Below are 17,505 nucleotides of genomic sequence, written 5' to 3' on the forward strand. Positions count from 1 at the left end.
ATAGTCAGGTGTGACTTATATATCAAAACATATATAATTTAACATGTTTTTTTAATGTTAATTCACACTGACTGACACGAACCAAGGAGTAAACATTACTGTCTACAGCCGCGAGGGAGCGCTCTAGGCTTGTGACAACTATATGCTGCTCCTCTACCCCTGAAAAAATTAACTGAAATATGCTTACCGGTAACTTGCTTGTTACCGGTCACAGTTATTGAAAAAAAGTGTAGAACTGATCTACATCCATGTTGCAGCCATATCTTTGATTGTTATGTTCTGAATTCATTGTGAGATGCACTTTAAATTAGTCCCTTGTTTCTAAAATTTAGTGCTGTAGTGCACACGCTGTGACATGCCATCTACTGTAGCCATATTCAGGTGAATTAAACATGCTGCATGACATGAGAGATATACGTGTTCCTTCACAAAAGAAATACAGAATAGTAATGGATTTAAATAGACCAGGCATCATAATAATAATAATAATAACATTTATTTATATAGCACTTTTCAAGCACAGAGCACAAAGTGCTTTACAGACAAACAAGAGACCAAAAAATAATAATAATAATAACTAAATAAAATATAGCTGCAAGCAGCAATGAGGGGGCCAAGCAGTAAGCAGTTGAGCAGAAGTTGGGATTGGACTGGACTGGACTTGACTGTGTTGTGTTAGATTGGAATGGATTGGACTGGATTGGATTGGATTGGATTGGACTGGATTCAAATGTCACAGAATTTATTGTGTGTCCTCAAGATGTACTCCTAAGACCACATACCAAGTTTGGTTTAAATCGGTAAAGTGTTGATGGTCAAAGTGGTCAAAGGTCACCAAAATAATTGTGCAGTCTTAATATGGGGTCATGACTCCACATACCAAGTTTAGTTTCAATCGGTGAAAGTGTTAATAAATATAGTGCCCCTAGTGGTCAAAGCATACCAAATTAATTGTGCATCCTCAGGATGTAATCCCAAGTCCACATACTAAGTTTGGTTGCGATAGGTGAAAGTGCTAATCATACCACCCCTAGTGGTCAAACGTCACCAAATGTATTGTGGGTCCTTAGGATGTGTTCACGAATCAACGTACCAAGTTTGGTGTCAATACGAGAAATTCTTCCTAATTATAGCGCCCCTAGTGGTCAAAGTACACCAAATGTATTGTGCGTCCTCAGGATCGGGTCCCGAGTCCATATACCAAGTTTGGTTTTGATACGTAAAGGCATTACTGAGATATGAGCTAATTTCCTGTATCTCTAGCGCCCCCCTAGTGGTTGAAGGTCACCAAATGTATTGTGTGTCCTCAGGATTGGATCCCAAGTCCATATACCAAGTTTGGTTTCCATATGTGAATGCATTGCTGAGATATGAGCCTACTTCCTGTGATTATAGCGCCCCCCCTAGTGGTCAAAAGACTCCAAATGTATTGTGCGTCCTCAGGATGGGGTCTCAAGTCCATGTACCAAGTTTGGTTTAGATATGTGTAAGCATTGCTGAGATATGAGCCTACTTCCTGTGATTATAGCGCCACACAGTGGTCAAAATTTACCAAATTTCTTGAGCCTCCTCCTAATTGGGTCCTGAGCCCATGTAACAAGTTTTGTTTTGATACGTGAAAGCATTGCTGAGATATCCTGTTATCACTTCCTGTTTGGTGGCTTCACCGCCAATTTTGATTGGCTGTTACGGGCGAACGGTTTTAGGTTTGAAGACAAAAAGGGATAACTTTTTTGAGGCTTGGACTGAAGATTATGTGTGTCAAGTTTGGCGTCAATCGGACAAACTTTGTGACCTGTGAAAACTTTTAGGTGTTTTTGATTAAATCCAATATGGCGGAAAATCCGTCATGGCGGAAAATGACGTCATAGGGTGCGTTGAATTTGGCTTGGTTCAATGATTCCAACGATACTTCATATTTGACAATAGAGCCAACGAGTCAAAAGTTACTTGTATGAACGCACGTCCAACTTTGGCCTGTTGGTGGCGCTAGAGTGCTTGAGGTGCCAACTTGAAACTTGGTGAAATTAATCATGGGACTGTGCCTAATTTGTGTGCCAAATTTTACAACTTTTTACCAGACGGTTCTATGGGCTGCCATAGACTTCCATGACGGAATAATAATAAATATAACCGCAAGCGGTGATTTACGGGGTCCGAGCAAAACGAACATGAGGTAACATAGCTTTTTAGTTTTACATATGCTTTGATTGTTTGGGCCCAATTGTTCAAAAGAAACGTGATTGGATTTCGGTTATCGGATTTCAGTTACCGGATTTCGGCTATCGGATTGGATCAAATCTTGAAAATGGCTTGTTCAAAGGGAAACAAGGATCCTGAAATTGGATTAGATCACATAATCTATTCTTGGTTTTGATCTGGATAAAACCTTCACTTTGTGTTGTTCAAAACTTTTGAGTTGGATTGGAATAAATTTGATGCATAAGATTAGGATTACCCTGTGCTGTAACGTTATAGTGTGCTAACCTCCACAACCTAATAGTATTCTAACAATACCCTATTCTAGTGTGCTAACCTCCACAACCCAACAGTATTCTAACAGTAGTATTCTAGTGCGCTAATCTCCACAACTCAATAGTATTTTAACAATACTCTATTCTACAGGACTATGCATTTGTCATGGATAAGATGAAGCGTCTGTTAATGGAAGGCAGTGTTTCCCACAGAATGGAAATGTATTTGTGGTGGTAGGTGAAGGGGGGTGGGGGTGGGTTCTGTGTTGGAGTCAATAAGATGAACAGCCTATAATTATGCAGTTATACTTGCCTTGCACGACAAGTCCTGACAAGTAGCTGTAACGTTATCCACAACCCAACAGTATTCTTAACAGTATTCTATTCTAGTATGCTAACCTCCACAACCCAGCTGAAGGAACTGTAGGGGGCGATGTGGGTCGAGGTAGAGTGAGTGTGTGGCGAGCAGGCAGAGCCTCGGTCAGAAGGCTCAATGGTATGAAGTGATGACACGGAGATGGCAGGTTTCGGTGCAACACAAGTGAACTTTATTTGAGTTTCAATTCATCTGTTCTTTTGTTCTTTACTTGTATGTGTGCTGCATCAAAGAGCAAACAAACAGAAAATGGAGTAATCAGTGAAATGGGGTAAATCAGTACAGATCCCAACTCACAAACAAACCAATTGACATTTGAACAATAAACTGAAATCATATGGCTATATAAGGTACAACTAAACAATACTTGACATCCCAAGTCAACCAACAGCACCTAATCATCTCTCACATGGGACTCCAACACACCAAACCAACAAACAAAGACCTTAACTTTACACATGATGGCAGAGCTACTCTACAAACTGATTAACATCACAAAAGTCATAGTGAGGGTCATTAAAGTGATGACTTACGTTAACTTAAAGACGCACACAAAGTAGGACACACTGGAGTGCTGGGTTGAGATGAACAAAAGAGTGAACTGAGGGCGAGCAAACAATTTATCCTGGTCTGAGCCCCTGCTCCGGAGCTACAGGGTTTCCCAGCAGGTAAACTGGGTGTGGTTAGGTGGCAGAGCCAAACAATCCTGCAATTTCTCCACAGCACTTTCACCACAAGCCCTCCTTACACTGACAGACTTTGGAAAGATTTGCAAAGATTTGGAAAAGATTTTTGAAAGACTACAGTCTCAGACCCTCTCACATCTAAAGACAAGTAGTAGAGTTTTAAGTCACAGACTATGATTTTGCAATGACTAGGGATCTTGCAGGGTCACTATTTACAAGACTGCAACACGATTCCTTTAAATTATTACCCATCGTGCAATAAATAAACAGGAACTGAAAATTATAGCCTACTAAACTCAGTCGTTTTTTCGTGTTTCTGCAGCATTGTTTCATGCGTGACATCCTTAACCGATACAGAGTTGTTCTGTCAAGTGGAAGAGCCGACTAAATATGTATAAGAAATGACAAATATTATAAGAATAACAAATAATTATAGGCTACAGCTGTGTCGGAGTCAATAAGATAAACAGCCTATAATTATACAGTTACACTTGCACTACAAGTCCATATTGACAAGTAGCTGTAATGTTATAGTGTGTTAACCTCCACATCCCAACAGCATTCTATTGTAGTATGCTAACATCCACAACCCAACAGTATTCTAACACTAATGCTTCAAGTGGGATTTGAACTCTCAACCTAAGGATCACCAGTACAAGGCATTATCCCACTGAGCCACTGTCAATCCTACATGTTGGCCAGTCACATTCACATGGTGAAAATGTGTATTGGTAAACACACAACAAGAAAAACTCCAAGCATACATTTGACCATAAAATGAAGGGCTTTCCTAAAAGAGTACACCTGAAAACTTTTTGAAATTCTGGGGCAATAAGACATTTGTAGAGAAGAATACTAATGGATGAAATATAAATATGATAGACTTTATGATGAAGGAAAAATAGTAAACAAAGAAGTTCCCCTGAATGTCATAGAGTGTCTCGGCATTGTGATTCTTGGCAACTGATGAGTGTGAATGTTGATTGGCTGATGTCATTCAGGTGCTGTTCAATGGTGTGAATCTTAAATGACCAATAGCATGTGCAGCTTGATCCTAAAGTTCTAACAGGGATTCGAACACTTAACCTAAGAAACACCAGTACAAGGCATTATCCCACTGAGCCACTAACAATCATACACATTGGGCAGTCACATTCACATGGTGAAAATGTGTGTTGGTAAACACACAAGAAAAACTCCAAGCATACATTTGACAATAAAATGAAGGGCTTTCCTAAAAGAGTACACCTGAAATGTTTTTGAAATTCTGGGGCAATTAGACATTTGTAGAGAAGAACACTAATGGATGAAATATAAATATGATAGACTTAATGATGAAGGAAAAATAGTGAACAAAGAAGTTCCCCTAAATGTCAGAGTGTCTCAGCATTCTGATTCTTGGCAACTAATGACTGTGTATGTTGATTGCCTGATGTCATTCAGGTGCTGTTCAATGGTGTGAATCTTCAATAACCAATAGCATTCGAGCTAGAGCCTAAAGCACTACCAGGGATTCGAACTCTCAACCTAAAAAACATCAGCACTAGGCATTATCCCACTGAGCCACTGACAATCCTACATAATTGGCAGTCACATTCACATGGTGAAAATGTGTGTTGGCAAACACACAACATCAAGAAAAGTCCTAGCATACATTTGACAATAGAATTATGGGCTTTATAAAAAAGAGTACAGATCTGAAAATGTGCACTGTTAATGGCATCCACATAATGATGGTTGTTCTCCAAGGAAAAAAAATTACTCGTATAGGAATATAGGTGATATAGGAGAAATGGGCTGAGTGGTCAAACTTTATTGGTCTATATCTCTGAAATGGAACAACATATCCAAATTCTTTTGATAACTTTTGTGAGGCTTTGTCTAAACATTGTCTGTGAGAATTTTGGTGAAGATTTGATAATTTTTGAAGCCTGTGAAACTTTTTATGATGTTTGGCTTTTCTCTGAAATTGTGGCAAAAGTAAACATTTTTAGAGCATAAGACCAGGGTGAAAAAGATGCATCTGAATGTAGAGATTAATATGATGAAAGAATTTTGAGTCTAGGTCAATCTGTTAAGGAGAAATAAGCATTTTTGACAAGAGCGCCACCTTTAGGTGCAGTACCCCAAATTTTGGGTTATGGGTAGTGGGGGGTACTGGTAACAATACTTGAAAATGTGAAGTTTCTAGGACTTACGGTTTATAGGAATATAGGTGATCTAGGAAAAATGGCCTAAGTGGTCTAACTTTATTGGCCTATATCTCTGAAATGGAACAAAATATCAAAATTCTGACCGATAACTTTTGTGAGGCTTGGTCTAAACATTGTCTGTGAGAAATTTGGTGAAGATTTGATTATTTTTGAAGAGTGTGAAACTTTTTATAATGTTTGGCTTTTCCATGAAATTGTGTCAAAAGTAAACATTTTTAGACCATAAGACCAGGGCCAAAAAGATGCTTCTGAGTTTAGAGATTAATATTATGAAAGAATTTTGAGTCTAGGTCAATCTGGTAAGGAGAAATTAGCATAATTAACTTTTTTTTCCAACAGCGCCACCTTTGGGTGCAGTACCCCAAATTTTGGGTTATGGGCAGAGGGGGGGTACTGGTAACCATACCTGAAAATTTGAAGAGTTTTGGAGTTACGGTTTAGGCTGCAGTATGACTTTTACAGAATTTTGGCCAAAAATGAACGGTACAGAAACAATAGGGGTCCTGCAGCTACGCTGCTCGGACCCCTAATAATAATAGGAAAACGTAGAAACACAATGGGTGCCTTCGCAGCTTCGCTGCTTGGCCCCCAATAAAAGGGCAGACTACCAAACACAAACTTGACTTAAGCTTAATGCATTATTTATTTATTTGACGTTGTTGACGTTCAAACAAAACTGAGGGTTAGCTCGCTCGTCCCTCCCGTGCAATTGAAACTTTCCTAAACACGCATATCGTCGGTTATTGGCTGGAACAGTTTGTTATGTTTTATGGTCCAGGTTGGACCAGTTGTTTGTGTTGCCGTTGCTTGAGCCTGGGCTGTCCACTGGGAGCTAGGGGATGGTGAGGTGATGGTTTTATTGTATGTGACAAAAAATGTTTCAGCTTAGAAACGGTGTAACATCGCTTGCCTTTCTGCTCCTCAAGAGGTGGGTCACAGTGATAGACCACACTATCTCTGTCTGGACACCTATTATAGGTCTATCTTGTTTTCGCACTAATAATCAAGAAAAATATCTACATGCTCCTAAGAAATATAAAAGCAAATTAAACACCCATCATTGAGCAGCAATAGGATGAAATAGGATGTTCCATGCATCATCCAGTTGAAACTGCAAAAGCAGGTGCTTCACTGCTGTAGGATGGCAGAGAAAAATAAGAAAAATGACTGGAGCACACTGATTAGTCTTTACTTAGTGTAAACATAAAACAACTAACATTTTGACGCTTCTGTGTCTTTGTCAATCCTGCATTCAAACCCCATGAATTTGTTTCTTGTCACAGATGTTAGTGGAGCCAGATAATGTGTACTCAGTTCGGCTTATTCTACGACAGCCATCTTCATCCTGGCTCAACTTCAGCATTGATGAGATCAAAATTTATGACCGCACACAAGAGGTGAGAGTATATGGCATGCACACAGATTTCTGCACTGTGAGTCTACTGTGCGCTTCCTACTCAGGACCAGCATGGAGATAATTGGTCTGTTTTTTTCATTGTTTTGCTGTTTTCCAGGATGCTCAGAGAGGTGTTCCCACTTGGCTTTCATCCCTCACAAATGCTGCTGAACCTCTTCTTTTGCATGTAAGTTCTTGTTGCTCTTTAATTTTTCTTAACCCTCATTTAGAACAGAAATAATATAATCTGTGTTTTACCAGAGGGAATATGACAGGATAGCCAGTGGCTAAGTAGACACAAGAGGCCAGATAATTATATAAAAAAGTATTTGGTTATTTGTAGCTGTAGCCCACCCACTGCCCCATTGCTAAAATAAATAAATGAACTAAATATTTTTTTAATCGCTTGACTCCCTTATTAATCAAATTAATTACATACTCTGTGATGAATTAATCTAAATTAATTGCATGCGTCCATTTTTGCTATGAACATATTTTAAAAACAATTTTGGCAGATGAGTGAATCAATGAAGAGTCAAACCAACACTATAGACTTTAAAGTTCAACGTCTCTCTTATTATAATAACCCCCTGATGAGCTTAATTCGTTTTGATGGCTGATAGGCCTACACTACGTCTCCCGCGACAGTCCCAACAGTTAGCACTATAATCAAACAATCACCGGAATTACCGGTAGGCCTATATCCCGGAGATAATGAAAAATCTTCTGTTTTTAATATAGGCTAGCCTACCGATACGCTGCTCCAAACGACATGCAGTCTCACGATAGAACTTGTTATTGTTTTTGAAGGTATTTTTGTTATTTTATGTAGAAGCATCTGGCTGTTTTGTTTGTTTGTTTGTTTGTTTGTTTTACTTTCATTAATGGTTAAGCTCATGAAAATTTAATTTTGACTAAAAACACCATTTTAACACAGTTTTCAGAGGGACAGAAATACCAACAGAGAAAGCGGTGCCCGTCTTCTGTCTGAACATTGCCTACCTGCAATAGGCTATCTCTTCACTGCTTGACACTACCCCCACTACACGTGGAGAAATGTTGCACATTAACAATGGAGAGAACCTTTCAGAAATTATTTATTGTGCGAATGGCTTAGCAAAACCATAGCTTTTGGTGAATGGAGGAGCAGATCATCACCCTAATTAATCTGTTTGCGCAACAGCCCGTTCTCCAGCGAGAGTGAAATAAATGTTTTTAAAAGCTGTGTCATCACCCGGCTATTTGCTGTGATATTTGCTACTATAGGCTTACAACAGTCTAATTTCGCGTGCCAATTATTGTTGTTGAACTGTTATTTCCATTTTTGGATTAGACTAGACGAGACTCTATGCTCATTGTTTTGAATAACGTTGTTTGTTGCTTCTACACATGTCATCTCCAGTGGTTCAGTTTTGCGCAGACGCGCACATACATTGAATGAGCGCTGACATCACTACCCCCTAATTGCATGTCTAACACTAATTAAGAAATATTTTCTTATCAGGAAAATGTTTTGTTTCTTTCAGTCCGTGATTCCATAATAGATCATTCAATTGTGACGCAAATTATCCGCGGGCAATCTCCTCGTCGAGGAAGCCCTAAGCCTGCAGATTATAGACAGAGAAAGTATGCTCTTGGAACAGAACACAGTTGCCTGTCTAGTGTAGCCATGGGTCTGTCTATAAGGAAAATGACAAGTGTCTTAGTGCGCTTCGGGGGTCCAACATCACTGGATCACGAGGCCAGTGGCTACCCCACTTTTCAGAAATAAATAAATAAATAAAATGTCTAATTTTCCGACGCACCACAAAACATCTTGCCTATTCGTCTGGGGCTTTCTATAGTTTTGATACGGGCTGTATCGTGAGACAAACCGCAAAAACAGAATAGGTTGATCTATTTCACCTAACCCGCTGTCTGAACCTACATTGGCGGATACCTAACATTTAATAATAATATTTAATAATAATAATATCCATTACTCTGCTACCACCAGAAGTAATCATCACTTACACGCGCGCTCTCTATCTCCCTCTCTCCTAGAAATGCAAATTCTTGTCGGAAATAGAAGTCACACTTTTTTTCATAGTTTGGTTGGCCCTCCGATTTATAGTCAGGTGGGTATGAATAATATATATGATTTTTATATAAATATATATTTCAGATATATGAAAAATATATAATTGAATATGTTTTTAAATGTTAATTCAGATTAACGTCCGCAATCGAATATAACGTTCCTCAAATGGAGAACATATCCATGTTCTCTTGCGTTATAGGCCGTCATGCTACTGCAAAATTCCTGACGGTTCCTGCTAAACTTTTTTACGTGAAACGTTTTCCTTTCCTGTCGATAGCGGTTGATGTAGAAGCACCTAGGCTATAATTTACCTTTCAGTGGTGACCAATGAGAGAGAGAGAGAGACCCGCAAAGTGGTCCTGCGCGTGTGTGTCTCTGCACGGGGCTATACGTTCAATTGAAGTCAGAGTTAGTACGTCCAGTCAATAGTCCCGCATTCAGGCCGCTCCATTATTAGATTAACGTTATCAGCCATATAAAGTTAATTTAGAACCCTGGATACAACCTATGGTAACAACACAGCAAAATTATTATATACATAGGATGACTGACAGTCATGTCAATCAGTAACTTTTAAAATCATGACATTGTGTATTTGTTGTGTATTGCACTTTCACAACATACATCAATTAAACACCGGAGTAAAGTTAACCATAGTCTTTACTGGATTTTTGTTATAGACACGTTACATTGCATTTGTTACTCTGCCGAAGGTCTACTGCTCTAGTTCAGTGTATCAATGCGCCACTCAGTACTACCTCAAAGGTATCATGCGCATAACATAAAAGTAGTCCCATGAACTTTAACTAAAAGTAGTTCCCATAACCAGTATTTATGTGAACATAACAGTATTACCCGCACAACATTCCCATGAAGGGGAAAACTACATTCTTTGGTGCAAATCGCAGTATAAGGCTGTGGAAAGACTCCAGTGATGAGGTCTGATGAGGTTTCTCTACATCCTTCAGGACTCTCTTGTTGAGCAGTATTTTCTCAGCTTTGTGAAGTGCAACTTACCCTTCAGTAAAATAAGAACACATGGTGAAATATTAACCCCTTGCATCATAACAAAATCATATCAATCATAACAAAAGAGTGTGGGAAAATGTAACACTGTTGATTTTCTGAGTAATGGCACATACCAGGTTGTAGCCATCGTCTTCATGGACATGAACATTTTGTAGGTGGTTTAGCAGTGATGTCCACCGTTTCTGGTCCAGTGCTTGACGACGTGGCACACCAGTAGACATGGTTTTTGATGCTCTGCAGCCACTTCTTCAGAACAAGCAGTCTTCATGGTGCGAAGCTTTCTCAAGTTTTTTGGACAAACCTGTTTACCACACATACTAATGTATATGAACTGTTAATTGCTAACTTCAAAGTTTAGGATGTGAATTAGGAAAACAATTTACCTTTCCAAATGTCATAGAACTGAGTTATGCTGCGTTCCCTCAGAAATTTCTGGATCTGTAATCCACCTTCAATCCATTCGACTCTAGATGATCTAGGCATCTTTTCAGTCCCTCCTCCATTTGATAGCTGCCACAATATTTGGGGGCCAAGCAGCGAAGCTGCGAAGGCACCCATTGTGTTTCTATCTTTTCTTATTATTGGGGGCCAAGCAGCGAAGCTGCGAGGCAACCCATAGTGATTCTATGTTTTCTTCCCTATTATTGGGGGCCAAGCAGAGAAGCTGCGAAGGCACCCATTGTGTTTCTTAGTTTTCTTATTATTATAAATCCTCTGCCATTGAAGTCTATGGCAGCCCATAGAACCGTCTGGTGAAAAGTTGTGAAATTTGGCACACTAATTAGGCAGTACCCCATGATTAATTTCAGCAAGTTTTAAGTCCGCACCCCGAGCGCTCTAGCGCCACCAACAGGCCAAAGTTGGACATGCTTTCACGCACCTAACTTCTGACCCGTTGGCTCGATTTTGAAAAATGAGCTATCCTTGGAATCCTTGGACCAAGCTGAGTTCAACGCACCTTATGACGTCATTTTCCGCCATATTGGATTTTAGTGAAAGTGAAACTAATCTTTCACAGGTCACAAATTTTGTCCGATCGTCACCAAACTTGACACACATGATCTTCAGGCCATGCCTCATTAATGCATTGCTTTTTGTCTTCGGAACTAAAACCGTTCACGCGTAACAGCCAATCGAAATTTGCGGCGAAGCCGCCAAACAGGAAGTGAGCTCATATCTCAGCAACCTATAAATCTATCATAACCAAACTTAGTACATGGACTCAGGACCCAATCAGGGGGACGCTCAAGAAATCTGGTGACCTTTGACCTCTAGGGGGCGCTGTAATTAAGAAACATGCCTTTTGGCCTGTAGCTGCAGTTGTGCTTAGAATTAAAACGCACTAGTGGTATCTGGTAATGCTGTTGGAGGTCCTTAGGCCGACCCAAGCCAACTTGTGATGTCATCGTAATTGATTTAATCAAAAACATCAAAAAGTTTTCACAGGTCGCAAATTTCATCTGATCTTCACCAACATTGGCACAGACCATCTTCAGACCATAACCTATGAATATCTTGCTCTCTTGAACAATTGACAAAAGCATTCGCCCGTAACCGCCAATCGAAATTGGTGGCGAAGCCGCCAAACAGGAAGTGAGCTCATATCTCAGCAACCCTGCCATGTATCATAACCAAACTTACTACATATATTCATGACCCCATTAGGAGGACGCTCAAAAACTTTGGTGACCTTTGACCTGTAGGGGGTGCTGCAATTAGCAATATTGTATTTTCATCTGTAGTTGCTGATGTGTTTTATCAATCTTTTATTTTTTGATGTGAAACTGATGACAACATGTTCCATCCAGTTAATTCTAATGCGTGCGTGCAAGGGCAGGGCAGGGCAGGACGGGGTGGGACGGGCTGGGGTGATTAGGTGGGGGGCTGGCTGGCGGAGGCAGTGGCAATACTCAGCTCTGTTTCAGCCCTACAAAATCAGTTATGTTTAATTTTACACTTGTTGAAAGTGTTGATCGCGAGTGTCTGCTGAGTTCTATCTTGTCGCCGTGGCTACTCCGGCCTATTCTGCTTGGCCCACTCATTGCTGCTTGCAGCTATATTCAACAATATTTTATTCAGCAGCCATTTTTGCATTTTCATGCACTCGTAATTCCCTGGAATTACATTTTCTAGTTCTTATTACAGTGCATGAAAATGCACTGTACTGTTCTTCCAAGGCAACAACATCAACAACAACTTCTTATTATTATTCCGCTTACCACTTTTTCCGTACTCAATTTCTCTTGAACAGTTTAACTTAGAAACTTTGTTCAAACTTTGTAACGTAGGTCTTCAAACGGACCAAGCTGCTATGTCTTTTCAACTTTGAAACTTTTATACTTTTTAATCTATTAAAGAAAAACTTTTTAAAAACCCCATAGACTTAACATTGCCGATTGTGACATCATAATACGGCCGTTAAGCAATTAGAATCCTATGGCAGGTGTTCAGGCCACCTGCAGCCTCAGGCTTTAAGCATACAATCTGGGTCAACTATTAAGACTACACATCCTATTCAACTGTTTCCTCTGCCCAAAACTGTTTCAAAATAAAAGTCCTCACTACAATAATCCACTGTTAAACAATGTAACCCATTAAACTACTGAACTTTTTACATTCAACTTTTAAACGGTCTACTTTTAAACTATCATTAAACTATCTATCTATTAAACTAGCTGTCTATCAACAACTTTTAAACTATCTACATTCAACTTTTAAACTATATACATTCAACTTTTAAACAGTCTACTTTTAAACTATTATTAAACTATCTATTAAAGTAGCTGTCTATCAACAACTTTTAACTTGTCATCAACTATGTCAACACTTGTCATCAACTATGACTCCTACTCACTGTAGCTAGTTGGCATGGTTAGCATAGTTAGCATGCTAACATTGTTAACATTTTTAGCAAAACTGCTAAAATGATTAGCTAGGTTAGCTAAGTCACATGGTTAGCATAGTTAGCATTGGTAGCATGTTAGTTAGCATAGTTAGCATAACTACTAAAAATGATTAGCTAGGTTAGCTAAGTCACATGGTTAACATAGTTAGCATGTTAGCATTGCTAACATAATTAGCATGTTTAACAAAACTGCTAGAAAACGTTAGCAAAGTTAGCTAAGTAACATGGTTAGCATGTCAGCATTGCTAGCACTGCTATAAAACATTAGCTAAGTAGCATGGTTAGCATAGTTAAAAATCTTAGCATAACTGCTAGCAAACATTAGAGCCATTCCAACTTTCAGTTATCGTCAAATATCTACCTATACACAGCCATTAAACTATTTGAATATCAACATTCATTAAACTTCCATTCTGTCAACAACTTTTAAAGTATTTACCTTCAACTTTTAAACGGTCTACTTTTAAACTATCATTAAACTATCTATTAAACTAGCTGTCTATCAACAACTTTTAAACCATCTACTGTCTATCAACAACTTTTAAACTATCTACAACTATCAACTTTTATTAAGCTATGCAACCACCATGTCTATCCTAGCATCACCGTAGTAACCATCTCTGTATTATCTGTTTTAACTATACATGATATTTTACATCACAACTTTAGCATTTTCATGCACTGGTAATTCCTTGGAATTGCATTTCTAGTTACAGTGCATGAAAATGCACTGTACTGTTCTTCCTAGGCTTCTTATTCTGCTTCTTCTTATTACAGTGCATGAAAATGCACTGTACTGTTCTTCGTAGGCTTCTTATTCTTATTCTTCCGCTAACGCATTTAATGCAGCTTCAACCGTTTAACGTAGAAACTTCATTCAAACTATGTTACGTAGGTCTTACTTGGGACATGGGTGCTATGTATTTTTCAGCTTTGTAACTTTTATACTTTTTAAACTATGAATTAAAAACTAATCAAAATTTCCCCATTGACTTAACATTATGATTATGACATCACAATACGGCCGTTAAGCAATTAGAATCCTATGGCAGGTGTTCGGGCCACCTGGACCAACTGCCAGTCTCAGGCTTTAAGCATACAAACTGGCCCTATTAAGACTACACATCCTGTTCAACTACTTCCTCTGCCAAAAACTGTTTCAAAATAAAAGTTCTCACTATAATATTTTACCAAAGATTCTATAGTTAACTAAGATGAATCATAAGACGATTCATCAATGGAACGAAATGGCACTAGTTCCGGACTCCTAAATAGGCGTGTCAAAACATAAACTTTTCTCCGAATAAGCAATAATAACATATACATATAATTTTGTATACTATTTTACAGTCATTGTTTGTGTGTGATGCCAATGAAACACTCTTTCGGACACGGAATGAATAATTTCATTTTGCCCCGTTAACCGAGCTAGCTAGCTAGCTAGCTAACGTTAGCATAGTAAACGGAAAGTGAATGGGAATGTTCGCTAGCTAGCTAGCAGCTAAGAACTTTGGTTAAACTTATATATTGTTGCAAACAAACCTGAAATAACATATGTTCAGCAACTTTGTGGTAGTCTACTAGTTCTAGCAAAAAATATGTTAGGTTAGTTTATCAACCATCTCTGAGTCTAGAGCCTCTGAGAACAGGTGGCTGTGCACCAGAGCTTTGAGGAGACAGTGACAGATCACGAACAAAGCTATTTTTGTCTTTATTTGTTTCGTTGGAAAATACAATTTCAATGTCGGAATGTTAGGGAGACATGTGGCTTCTAGAAAATGGGTTCAAAACTTACATCGCTGAATGTAGGGCTAAGGGATTGGTCATATTCCGTGAAAATGTTCATTTCTCCCATAGGAATACATAGACACTGGACCTCCCGCTAGACTCCTAAATGGGCGTGACTGCTTCGAACCCCACGTCATAACGTGCCAGAATTTACCCTCTTATGAATCGTCTCGCTTTATCAACCGTCTCTGATTTTACTGTTAAACAATTTAACCCTTTAAACTACTGAACTTTTTAACTGTTTAGCCATTGTAACTGTTACTTGTCATCAACTATGACTCCTACCCACTGTAGCTAGTTAGCTAAGTTAGCTAAGTAGCATGGTTAGCATAGTTAGCATGTTAGCATGCTAGTTAGCATTTTTAGCAAAACTGCTTAAAATGATTAGCTAAGTTAGCTAAGTAACTTGGTTAGCATAGTTAGCATGCTAGTTAACGCATAGTTAGCATGCTAGTTAGCATAACTGCTAAAAATGATTAGCTAAGTTAGCTAAGTAACATGGTTAGCATAGTTAGCATGCTAGCATGTTAGCATGCTAGTTAGCATTTTTAACAAAACTGCTAAAAATGATTAGCTAAGTTAACTAAGTAACATGGTTAGCATAGTTAGCATGCTAGCATGTTAGCATGCTAGTTAGCATAACTGCTAAAAATGATTTGTTAAGTTAGCTAAGTAACATGGTTAGCATAGTTAGCATTTTAACATTGTTAGCATGCTAATTAGCATAGTAACTTGGTTAACATTATTATCTTTGTTAACATAGTTAGCATAACTGCTTGCAAACATTAGAGCCATTCCAACTGTCAGTTATCGTCAACTATCTACCTAAATAATTTAACCATTTAAACTATCCACCTATTTAACTGTTCAGTCATTCCAACTATATTAAACCTCATCTACTTAGCAACCAATATAGTTTGTTTTTACTCTGTATGATATTTTACATCATATTTTTGCATTTTCATGCACTGTATTTCCTTCAGGAAATGCTTTTCTAGTTCTTCTTCTAACACGTTTAATGCAGCTTCAACCGTTTAACGTAGAAACTTCATTCAAACTACGTTGCGTAGGTCTTACTTAGGACATGGGTGCTATGTATTTTTCAGCTTTGTAACTTTTATACTTTTTAAACTATTAATTAAAAACTAATCAAAATTTCCCCATAGACTTTACATGGGCTGATGACATCACAATAGAGCCGTTAAGCAATTAGAATCCTATGGCAGGTGTTCACATAGACATAATATACATAGACGCCGCATTGGCTGCTGGAAACAAGAAATGCGGCCGCCATCTTGGACCGGTCATACTCCTCATTGCGTTGCAGCAGAAAACACAAGATGACAGCACTGTGCAGCATGTTCCTGCTCAAATCGGCGGACCATACTCGGGGGATTTACTTTTCACAAGTAAGACTTAACATTACCGTACTATTGGTTGTATTTTGTATTTTCGAACAATGTGGCCTGTATCATAGCTACATGTATGACCTTTGCAGCAAAAAAAACCGCGTGAAAATCTGTTCGGTATTCAGTGAGATATGATTAATTAAGTGTGCTGACAGCTCATTGCACCAGCCAAACAGATTACACTGAGTGGAGTGGATGACCGGTCCAAGATGGCGGCTCCAAATCTCGTCAGCGCTAGTAGGGAGCAGCGGTCGATGCGGCGTCTATGTATATTATGTCTATGGGTGTTCAGGCCACCTGGATCAACTGCCAGTCTCGGGCTTTAAGCATACAAACTGGCCATATTAAGACTACACATCCTGTTCAACGGCTTCCTGTGCCCACAACTGTTTCAAAATAAAAGTCCCTTTAAACTATCCAACTGTTCAACTGTTATCAACTGTTCAACTGTTGTAACTGTCAACTGTTCAAAAACTCCCAAAAACTGTTTCAAAATAAAAGTCCTCACTACAATATTTCACTGTTAAACAATTTAACCCTTTAAACTAAAGTGTACATTAAAGGAGGCTTCCTTTTTTTTTTTTTTTCAATTAAAAAAAAAAGTAAATTTAAAAAAGAGTAAAAATCCAAATGTAAAGACACCAATTTTCATTGTAAAAGTATCATGCATCATAAATAAATAAATATTCTTCCTTAAAATACAGGGTGCATAAGTAAGGACACCCTGTAAGATGATTTTTTTATTTCTCTTTTTAGTCAACTTTAGCATGGGTGTCCAAACTTTTGCATATGACTGTAGGTCTGTTTTCTTAGGGTCACCTATTGTTATATGAACTCGAACAAATGTTGGTTCCAACCTAGACTTAGATCTTGCAGTAACATTTTACTTGACAGTATCGACATAAGTTATGACAGTGTCATGTCACTCTTATCATGACAAAAACCGAATGACACTTGACAGAAGCGAGTGACTGGTGTTATGTCATAAAATTGAATTGATAGCTCTAATTACATGTATGATCTTCTGAGCATGATAAGAGGCCAAAAGCAAAGTTTAAAAGATTTCCCCATACAGTAGGTCACCTAGGGGAGATCTAGGTCAATCTTGGATCTTTGCTGTTTTTTCGCTTCCTGCAACACTCGGTGACT

General features: G+C 38.6%; 1 protein-coding gene across 2 annotated transcripts in view; it reads left to right on the forward strand.

Moving 5' to 3' along the window:
* The window catches only part of nicn1 (nicolin 1), a 91,212-nt gene that overhangs the window by 55,313 nt on the left and 18,394 nt on the right, over positions 1-17,505 (forward strand). For both annotated transcript variants that reach the window (XM_042090066.1, XM_042090065.1), the window contains exons 4-5: positions 7,033-7,146; positions 7,264-7,332. In XM_042090066.1, the coding sequence (XP_041946000.1) occupies positions 7,033-7,146; positions 7,264-7,332 (183 nt within the window). The remainder of the gene's footprint in view (positions 1-7,032; positions 7,147-7,263; positions 7,333-17,505) is intronic.

This window comes from Alosa sapidissima, chromosome 4 (genome assembly GCF_018492685.1).
Source record: "Alosa sapidissima isolate fAloSap1 chromosome 4, fAloSap1.pri, whole genome shotgun sequence".
Lineage (NCBI taxonomy): Eukaryota > Metazoa > Chordata > Actinopteri > Clupeiformes > Clupeidae > Alosa > Alosa sapidissima.